Raw genomic sequence first — 11,599 nt, 5'->3', positions numbered from 1 at the left:
AAGGGTAGTAATAACCTGTCGTGGTAGTCTTCTAACTAGAACAACGCAGTTGAGTTTCCAGGAACTGGTCAGCATAGTCTTATGTCTATCTTAGTGTTCAATCTGTAGAGATTTAGTACCCGATTTAATACCCGATTTAAAACCTTCCAAACACTTGTACGTGAGTTATTATATGCTGATGATGCTGCCCTCAACGCTCACATTGAAGAGGACATGCAACTGCTTATCAACAGATTTTCAGCAGAATGCCTTCTTGTGGTCTCAGTATAAGCTTGAGGAAGACCAAGATGATTTTTACTCCACCAATAGATGTTCTGTGTCGCGAACCTAATATTTATATTGATGTCACCAGATTAGGTGTCGTTGAAGCATGTGTTTACCTTGGTAGCACCCTGTCAAAGGATGGTTTGTTGGATTCTGAAATACATGCTCGCATCCAGAAGGGTTCTGTTGTTTTGACAAGTTAGAGAAGCGGTTGTGGTGTGAGAGAGGTGTTACTTTTCAAACTAAAGTAGCATTTTATCGGACATGTGTGCTAACCACCCTATTAAACTCATCAGAAACGTGAACCATTTATTAACACCAACTGAAATGACTTGGAAGATTGTATTAGGCTTCCTTAAAGAGATTTCTTAAGATAAAATAGCAATAAATGACCCAGACACTGCTGTCCTTCAGAGAGCAGGTTGTCCAAGTATTGGAAGCATGATACCCAGCAATCAGATATGTTGGCCTGGACACGATGTCCATTTAGATGACTGCAGATTACCAAAGCTGTTCTACGGTGAGCTGGCGGCTGGCAAACGTTCACAGCACAAGCTAAGAAAAAGATTCAAGGATTGCGTGAGCTTAACATAAATGTTGAGAGATGAGAAGAAATACTTGAGAATAGAAATGAGTGGGAAGGGTTGTCTCGGAGGGTCGCGAGGTATTAGAGGCAGCTGACCGGAAGTGTGATATATGTGGGTGCTTTCTATTGTCTAAAGCTTGATACGTAAATTACATGAAGTCATAGAAAGACATCCTTATGTACCCTTACCTACATGATCTGATGAGACAACCTGTGTGGTGTGTGGCAGGAAGTGTAAGTTGGCTGCTAGTCTAAAGAGGCATATGGTTGTGCACAGGGACACCATACCCAGTATAATGTCTCTGCGCACTTCATGTGTCATCTTTGCTTCAGGTCATGTACGTCGGTTGCTGGTTTGGAAAGCCACCTAAGATGAATTATGTATGTAGGTAGGTATCAGTTAATTTCATCAGGAAATTTCTTGAATGCATGCATATAGCAATATGTAACAATTTTTGTTTATTTATATATGTTCTGTTGTTATATCTTAACAAACATCGAGCTTCTGATTAAAAAATTATATACATAAAGAATAAAAATATATGCAAGAGCGTATATTTTCAGAAACTCATGAAACCTTCAGCTCATGAGTGCATAAATTCAGTAATCATAACAATGCAATATGCAATCTTTCTGATCTATTCGGACGGAATGAAGAATAGAAGGCTTTACTTTCAGAACGACTCTCGTAAATATACAGAGAGAGAAAGAGAGAAAGAGTGTATATATTTATAATGAATCCAAACGAGTGTTTAGTCTCAATGGATATTAGACGTTACTAAAGTTCTAATATGTAATTCTAAAGTCATTATAAATTGAAATAGTTTCCGACGAAAACAAAGTCTTGTGTTACGTTGTTGCTTTGTGTGTGTGTGTGTGTGTGTGTGTGTGTGTGTGTGTGTGTGTGTGTGTGTGTGTGTGTGTGTGTGTCTTTAGGAAAGATAATTCTGTGTGTTGAAGAAAAACGGATGTTTTGGTGAAAATATTAAATACTAAGTCGGTTTTCATCTGTTTATCTGTAAATTCATTTTGTCTATAAGCATCAGACTTTGTCATTATCAATACTCTGATTGTATAGCTTTGAAGAAATAGCTGTTATCTTTCTATCAAAACGAATTTTACTTGAAATATAATTTAAAAAGCATATTTTCCCAAAAACATATATATATAAAGAGAGAGAGAAAGAGAAAGAAAGAGAGACATAGAGAAAGAATGTGGAGAAAGACTTCATTAAATATTCCAGACAACTTTGTGCATATTTTGTCTTTGACCTTTCTGAATTCTTTAATAACTTTAGAGTTTCGGATTGGAAATAGGCGATGTATTCATCATACTCGTTGTGCACTTTAGTACTTTCAGATGCATCAGGCGCCATCTTCAGGGTAGGCATTACTCCACCTTCAACTTATTCCTATTTATAATGTCTCCCCACGGGACAGAGTTAGACACCAGGGTTGTTTTTTAATGTGGAGAAAAATGTGGAACAAAAATAAAAATTGTCTCGGTCGTGAAGGATTTCTCCTCCACTGACAGAGAACAAGAAATTGAAGTGCAACATCTAAAGAACAGATACTACACTTTAGGAGGGTGGAAGTAGTGGTTCGACCAAGACGGCACATGCGAGAGCCTCATTTTGAGGGAGTAAAAAAAGAAACTTAAAATAATAAAAAGCTAACAAAAAAATCTGAAATTTTATACCAAAATAAATTTTGAAGGTTGTAATATTTTTTTTAAACGGATTTTATATCTTTTATTGTAATTTCATAAAAATAATTGTTTTGGGGATTTTTCGGAATTTTTAAGGTCAACGCATTATCAACGACCAGCGGTGGGGGAATCTTATGGCAGAAATAGTTGCTACGCTTTTGACTACACAATTATATTAGAACACAAAACATATATGATGTATATACATATATATACACCAACATGTATGATGTATATACTTATATATACACATATATATAAATATATATATATATATATATATATATTTAACTAAATTGTTCAGAAATTCACACAGTTGATTTGTTTATAGTTGTGAGGGCTTTGTGAACTAACCACGATTTTTTTTACAGCTGGTAATCTTCGTCGGTGCAATGGCTTCAACAAAACAGAGCATACACACACACACACACACACACACACACACACACACACACATATATATATATATATATATAAGATATGAAACACATTTATGCTATATGTAATCTTTGTCGAAATGTTCAGGCTAGAATATGCATCGGATTCTCTCAAACACATGTCCTGCTGACTTCTACTTCATAGTTTTTGTTCTGTTTTGTTAGGAGTGACTCTGCCTTTTTGTGAATGCGTTATTTTAATACATGATGGGGTAATTTTCTTTTTTTTATTTAGGTATTGGGTTAGTTTATTTTTTTAATTATTTCTTTTATTTTTTTGTATACTGTTATCTGAAAGTTAAATGTATTATGCATATACAGTTGTTTGCTATTTCATTTCTACAATTTAATAGGTTTCGAGAGACTTAAAAGTTTAGAATTTCAAATTTTTTATTCACACATAATCTGCACGGTCGTCTAAATTTCCACATGAGTCGCTACTGCTGCTTCTATCCGCGTTTTTTTTTTTAATTTATTTATATTTATATTTTTTATTGAATTTGCTTATATGTGTGTGCCTGTGCGTGTGGGTGTCTGTGTATGTGTCTGTGTATTTTTCTGTGTCTATGTCTGATGCGTTGGTAGATTTATATTTCTCGCATAGTGATATTGGTGATATTCTGGCGTTCACATCGACATTCGGGGGCTTTGGTCTGGATGACGACAATAATGTAAGTCAGCAAAGTTCCCGTGAGCTACAAAAAAGAAAAAAATAGATAAATATTATAAAACGTACAAAACAAATTATAATTGCATTTACAGTTATATAAAAGATATTCAGCCACCTCCCACCTATAGGTGTGTAAATATATGTGTATATATGGATGTCTGTATGCATTCAAGACTTTCAGGCATATACACATATAATTTTTTAAAGTAATGCAATAAATTGCGTATATGTCTTTTCAGTATTTACTTCAATGTCAAATGTATGTTCAATACGTGAGTAGGACTTAGTAGTAGTAGTAGTAGTAGTATTAGTAGTAGTAGTAGTAGTAGTAGTATTAGTAGTAGTATGAAAATGTATTTATGTCAAATAAACTACACACGAACAATCATTCTTCTTTCTCAAAGGAAATTATACTAAAGAGTGATTATTTCCTTCGGGATTTAAGCATGAACGTTTTTATGTAACTTATTTGACATACATATATTCAATTCTATCTCTCTTTCTCTCTCTATCTCTCTCTCTTTCTCTTTCTTTCTCTCTTTCACTCTTCCCTCTTCCCCTCTCTCTCTCTCTCTCTCTATCTATCTCTCTACGCACACACACACACACACATACATATATATATATATATATATATATATATATATATATATATATATATATATATATATATATATTTCGTAAAACTGGTACTTCGTAAAAACTTGAAAAGAGTGCTAAATACTATTGCAAAGCAAATATGTGTTTCATTTTTTTATTACCGTTTTATCTGTTTGGCTACATATGTTTCCGATGTTGGACCTTCTTTACGATCCAACAGCTTCATCAGGCCTGAAGAAGCTGTTGGATCGTAAACATGGTCCAACATCGGAAACATATGTAGCCAAACAGATAAAACGGTAATAAAAAAATAAAACATATATATATATGTATATATATGTGTACATACATATATATATATATATATATATATATATATATATATATATATATATATAAGCTTATATGATTATATGTAATTTTATATGTAATTGGTGAGGTGATTGCATATGAATAAATAACATAAAAAACATCACGTCAATAGAGATAGATACATAAGAATTTACTCATTTTCAGAAAGTTTTTCTTTTATTGGTCACAACATTGCGTACAATTCTTTCAGCTTCCGGTGGTAGCATTTAAGAATATAACTGTTTAATTTATTATGATTTGCAAAACATTAGGCATCATCAGCGTGTAGAAAAAATACAAAAGTTTTACAACCCACGAATAGAACCATTCCAATTAATACAGCGGGTATTCAATGATTTATCAACAACGTAAACTGGGATCTATCTGCATTCTTAGATTGAACACACTTGCAATGCAGTAATCACTCGAATTTCGTGGTTAGCAGCTCGTTTCAATCCTGTTTTTCTAATGTTTAAGCAGTGTTACTCTTAGGTGATTTTTTTTTCGTTTTCTTTGTTCTTCATTTATACTAATTGCAAAAATGATTATCAGGTTTTCTTTTAACATTTAACTACGGTAGTTAGCCTTTATTTTTACCATTTATTATTAATTGTTACCTGATCATCCTAATTTTATTTCATTAATTCACATTTTTTGTCAGCTTATATTCTTCTTAATGTGACCTGAATATACTTTGCAAAGGAAAATCAAGTGTTCTTTGATTGTAGACTGTTAATGAACTTGGTCCAAAAAGGACAGTAATAAAAGTATGACCAACTACATTATAAGGATGACATCATTCTGACAACATTGAGAAATGCAGGAGAGGCAACAGATGATGTCCTTCATAGCATTGATATTAAAAGACCGGCCATATTGCCTCAATCTTCTTCTTTTTTCTTTTTTTCATCCAGCATAATGGAAAATAGAAAAATCATTCTCGAAATTCAATATAAAACTTTGCAGTTTTTAATAAATGCAAGCAGTGATAAAGTAAATATCCTCATTTTCCAAGTCTATGAAGACCGAAAATTATGCTAAACAAGATGCTTCATGCTTTATAAGTGTTATATTGTTACTAATGGCACCAGATGTGTGTTGTAAACTTCTGACGGGACAACAGTGTAGTAACTGTTAGTGGTGGAAATCTCTACTATTATATAAAAGTTATTTTGTGTGTGTGATAGAGTTTGTGTGTGTGATAGAGTTTGTGTGTGTGAGTTCCTTCGTGATAGGTTCGTAACGGCTGAGCCTATATTTTGCAAATTTCATGCAAAGATAGTTTATATATTTCTCTCAACGTTCTTAGATATGTTTTGTAGAGAAATTCATCTGATATGTATCGAAAATCGAAAAAGTTCGATCTTAAAAATAGTCTTTCTACTTCTATAGATAAAAATAATTTTTACAGGGGAATATTTTACGTTACACCGGTGTAACCTTGGCCGGTATAATGTATAATATTCCCCTATAAAAAGAATTAATTTATCTATAAGAGAAGAAATACTATTTTTCTTTTAGATCCTAAATATCAGCTGACGTTATCATTGTAAACAAACACAGACGGAATTTGATGAACGACATTATCATTATTATTTTTTTTATTTTTTGTTAATTAGTCCACCGGGCAAATTCTTCTTCTTAATATATAATATTAAATAAAGGAATGAGTCTGTAATAATACATACGTAATCTGCATAAATTAAAATATCATGTTTAAGCGTATTGTACGACCGAGCAACGCCGGGCGTCCGGCTAGTTATATATATTCTCCAATTATTTTTTAGTGGTATAATTACAGTGTACACAATCACCCAAGTTACTTCAAGGTACGATGCTATTCATATATTTATTCATTGTGTTATGATAGTAATGATTGCTTAGTATTTTTTTCTCATTTTTATCGCATCAAACTCGTAATATCCAGTCATCGTTTTTACAAAGGAGTCACCACTTATCAAGGTCCAAAGGCCATTCGAGGATAAGGGTTAATGGGTATACATTAGTCAATGGGATTATAGCGTATTAATCGTAAGTAGTGAAAATTTTGTAAATTGGATTACTTAAATATATTTTTTCTTGTTTTAATTATTATTATTATTATTATTATTATTATTATTATTATTATTATTATTATTATTATTATTACTAACGGGACCTGTGGAAATTCCACAGCAGCATTTTTCATATGTAATACATTGTTGTTAGGCATGCTGTGAGCGTTCTGTTTAGCATGAATGAAGGCACGATCATATTATTCTAGTTTTTTATTAAAACTGTACTGCCCCCTTACTTTGATATATTTCCTGATTTTCAAGCTCTAGTCCACTACCTTACAGTTGATAAACTTCTGTCGGATCAACAATATGAATTTAGGCAAACCCGTTCTGCTGCATATATTCTAACTGTAATCTCTGAACGTATATACTATGCACTGGATAAGGCAGAGAAAGGGAGGGCAGTAGCCCTAGATATATCTAGGGCTTTTGACAGGGTATGCCACGATGGTCTTCTCCTGAAAATCAGATCCTATGGTATTACTAGACGAATACTTAACATAATTAAATTCTTCTTAAATAAGAGAAGAATCCAGGTTGTCCTCGATGGTCGTATGTCTAAACAATATGATATAAATGCGGGTGTGCCTCAGGGGTCGATCCTTGGATATTATTATTATTATTCCTGATGTTCATAAATGACATCCCTGATAAAATAGTCTTTGAGATAAGCATAACGGGAAAACGAATAAACATATATCCAAGCCAATGGCCGAAACCCTAGAGGAAAGCCTCCAGTCTGTATTGGAGTGGGGTCAAAAATGGATGGTAACATTCAATGCTACTAATACTAAGATCGTTTCCTTTAATAATTACAGAAAATTTCCCAACCACCAATACCTATGGCAAAAGACACATTACCTGAAAGTATTCTTTCAAACTCCTCAACTTAACGTTCACAGAGAACATGAGTTGGAATAGATACATCGAGAGCAGTGCCAAGGCTGCTGCGAAGAAGGTGGGCTCTCTCTCTCTCTCTCTCTCTCTCTCTCTCTCTCTCTCTCCCTCTCTCTCTCTATCGTACTAGAAAGGTACTTATGCCTGAAAGTATCCTGTAGCTCTATAAGGCCACCATTTCCTCATGTATGGAGTATTGTTGTCACATTTGGGCTGGTGCATCTGCTACTAGCTTCTCACTCTTGGACAGGGTTCAAAAGAGAGTCGCCAATCTGATAGGTTCTGAACTGTCATCTAAGCTTCAAAATCTGTCCCATCGACGAAATGTTGCATCTCTCTGCCTGTTTTACGAGTAGTTTAATGGTGGATGCTATGTCTCTCTACAAGCCTTTGTACCCTTTCAACGGCAATACGCCCGACAAACCCGACAAGCAGTAAAGTCCCACCCCTACACAGTAGAGATCCCTAGATTTAAGGAAAGCCTTCTACTCTAATAGTTTTTCCCCCAAAGCTGCTAGACTTTGGAATTCCCTTCCGCGTCCCTGCTTCCCTACCTGTACTGACATGCAGAAGTTCAAGTGTAATATGAACAGACATCCTGCTTCCTAATTCGCTTCATAGTATCCCTACAATTTATGCCCCTAATAGTACCCCCCCCATCAAAATGGCAATGTGCCTTGTTTGAGATGAAAACGTAATAAAATATTTTTTTAAAATACGTTCAGTATTCGATAGGAAATTACCAAGTAATAAAAATTATTAATGGTAATTCAAAGTATAAAACATATAAGGACGGTGATCAAGATTTTAGGAACTATCGGACAGCAATTATAACTTATATAAAAATGATTCTGGAAGGATGAAGCACTAGTGTCTGTAGGTATTAACAATAATTATTAATAATTATATATGTATGTGTGTGTGTGTGTGTGTGTGTGTGTGTGTACGCACACATATATATAAAGCTGATTGTGTTATCGAACCTGTTGTTTGGTTAATTATTCCACCTCGGCTTTATTATTTTGCTTATGTAGAAATCCATAATATAACTATTTTGTGGCATATCTAAGAGGGACCGACTAGTCATTGGTGCACTAGCACAAACATGGCAATGTGCACGGGCGAATGATGGCTTGTAAAACTAGAGGATACTGGCAAGTTTGCAAAGTTTTATAATCTGGTAGAAAGAGCGCCCTTAGCAACATCTTCTGTATACTTATTAGTCTCCTAAGAATATGCCAAGCATTAAAAGACATATGGTCCATAGACATAATCATTCAATTTCCAGATACGCGTTTCAATTTCGTAAAACTGAAAGGAAATGTTTATGCTACACGTAAATTGCTTTTCAAAGGGATAAAACATCGATAAGACGAAGAAAAATTAGAAAGCCAATATTTTACCATCAATATTGTTGAATGATCGATGACAAATAAACCAGCTACGCTAATGCCAATTGGTGAACTGGTTAGACGAGTCAGAAAGATGGAGACCTGTAAGATAAAGAAACACAATAAGTTTTTCATTTTTATTATTGAATGACTAAATGTATTCGATATTGCCCGGAATCAAATGTGCTGGAACAGCTTTTTTGGGAGTATATATATATATATATATATATATATATATATATATATATATATATATATAGATAGATAGATAGATAGATAGATAGACAGATAGATAGATTTCTGTGGAAATATACTTTATTTCCTTATAATATATACCAATCCTTATTTAAGAAGTTCAAGTAATTACAGAGCAATGAATGGCAAAAATCTATATTCCAAAGGTTATGATGTTGACCATCTTACAATTTATTCTTTTAATTCAGTTGACATTTGCATATCTAGACAGTATCTGTTTCGTAGCACAAAATCAATTACTTAATTATTATATCAATAAGTGAATCTATTTTGCCCTTAACTGATCAGAAGAAATAGCAACAATCAGTATATCAAAAGGAAATAAGGTGCGTTTTAACATGATTAAAATCCGGAAATTGGAAGAATGGCGCAATGGAAATATATTATAAGATATTTACACCTTCTCTTCCAATTAAGCCGATTGTTTGATTAATGTTACCTGTGTGTGAATATGACTTCCGTAAATTTTCTTTTATCTATTTTTGTTGCCATGTCACTGATAGGGGTGCTAGAAATAAACGTTTTAGAAGGGTTGGCATTATCTGCCTTATAATGCAAGGATATGAACTTGGTGTAACTTCCAAGGAGACTGTTGTATCAGTATGTGTAAAACGCGGGATTGTAGTGTTGCCACAATAGTGTAAGCTGCTAGAGTTTCTCTCTTTATTAATGGTTTACAAAGATAATCTGCTTACACATTGTCTATGCATTTCGTCTTTTAACCCATCCACTCATCTCATCCACAACTTTACGAATTACATGAAAAGTTCTAAAACAAAAATAAACTTAAACTCAATTTCCGATGTTTTAACGTGGATTCAGACTATATTTTTTGCGACATTAGAAGTTTGTATTCTAACCTGACAGAAGACTAAATCGGACCTCTTGTTTCTCTATGAAATTAGCACTAATTCTTCGCCTTCTAGCGACGATTTTATGATTAAAGTCTACTTGAATATGATATAAAAACCTGACTCTGATCATAATAAACATAGTATTTATACGGACGTTAGTGACGGCTTTCCATGTGATAAGAAAATCTGCAAAGACTATTATATATATTGTGTGATTTCGCATAGCATTTACAGCGATGCATGTTTGCCTTCTATCATCCTACACAATGAAAATGGACCATATGTTGTATGTTTACTCTTCTGTCAGCATTCATATCTGTGATGATTTTAAACAATGTTGAATGGCTAGTCCACTCAAACAAGACACATGACCAAGGAAGTCTTTATCACGATTTTCCCTTGTTATAGTATAACAGAAATTATTGACAAACTAATGCTAATAGGGAGTTTGAAAGTCTTCTTGATCTTTCCTTGACGACTTGTCCTGAACATTGTTATATCTCCGCTTGGATCTTCCGATCAATTAAGATAAAAACAAAGTGCAATAAGACTTACGATCGCAGAATGTATCGATACTTGATGGTTTACTGGGACAGCCTTAGTTCTTTGATATCAGAAATTCATCTGAACTCCATGTTTGACAAGAATATCGTGTCACATCGAATATTACTGATTGACTGTTCGTTTTTATTGAGAGCTCCAAGAAATTTTGACAGAAATCAAACAAACAGCCTTTATGCTCCTTTGGATGTGCTGCTGTTATTGCTCTTAAAAATCTCTATTTGGTTTGCTTTTAACGAAATTGATGTTTTGAAACTAAATCCGCTTTTAGGACTGCTTGCAAATATTGTAAAGGGGATTAAAAACGCGAGAAAGTCTTATGTACGATCCGTTAAATTATGAGTGGCTTGGCAAATTTTTGGTTTCTAAGAGTTTTGGTGAATAACAAGCAGATGTTCATATCCTGAACAGATGTAAGGTGTCTATTCCAACAATGATCACTCAATCAGAGGTGATTTCCTCGGCATCTGATAAAACCATAAACAAACTCTGCATCAAATTTTACACTTTGCGAAAAGGGCAGCTTTCAACCTGAATGTTTCGTTATGATGATAAACATATAAGCGACAGCCATATATCTGTTTCAAAGTTGCAAACTTATCAATCAAGGCAGCTGACTTTGACATAGTGTTTTAGAAGCTGCAACCGGAACTAACTCCTATTATTGCAAAGCTGTTCAATCGTTGCTTAAAAGAGAAATGCTTTCCATCACCTTGGAAAACTGGCCAGTATTTAAAAATACTGGAGATTGTTTGTTTGTTGTTTTTTTGTTTTGTTTTGTTTGTTTGTTTGTTTTTGCATTCAGTACAGACATAGCAGTCTCATGTGCGCCATGAGTAAGTTGCTTGAATTCGTAATAAATAAAGAAGTTGTCAATCATTTCAACAGAAACAATCTACACGGTGACAAGCTATATGGTTTTCGGGCTGCAAGATCAACAGCTGATGTGCTGTCTGTAATTTCATACAG

At 33.8% G+C, this 11,599-nt stretch overlaps 1 protein-coding gene across 2 annotated transcripts in view; it reads right to left on the bottom strand.

Moving 5' to 3' along the window:
- Positions 1 to 3,036: 3,036 nt before the first annotated feature.
- LOC145297070 (uncharacterized) overlaps positions 3,037 to 11,599 on the bottom strand; it is a 46,225-nt gene continuing 37,662 nt past the window's right edge. For both annotated transcript variants that reach the window (XM_080143299.1, XM_080143298.1), the window contains exons 3-4: positions 8,973 to 9,062; positions 3,037 to 3,689 (exon numbers count right to left, since the gene is read on the bottom strand). In XM_080143299.1, the coding sequence (XP_079999425.1) occupies positions 3,582 to 3,689; positions 8,973 to 9,062 (198 nt within the window). In that variant the 3' untranslated portion in view covers positions 3,037 to 3,581. The remainder of the gene's footprint in view (positions 3,690 to 8,972; positions 9,063 to 11,599) is intronic.

The sequence above is a fragment of the Euprymna scolopes genome, chromosome 17, assembly GCF_053919585.1.
Source record: "Euprymna scolopes isolate OS-2025 chromosome 17, ASM5391958v1, whole genome shotgun sequence".
Classification (NCBI taxonomy): Eukaryota; Metazoa; Mollusca; class Cephalopoda; order Sepiida; family Sepiolidae; genus Euprymna; species Euprymna scolopes.
Note: the sequence above shows the minus strand (reverse complement) of the source record. Positions and strands in the feature narration are given on the sequence as shown.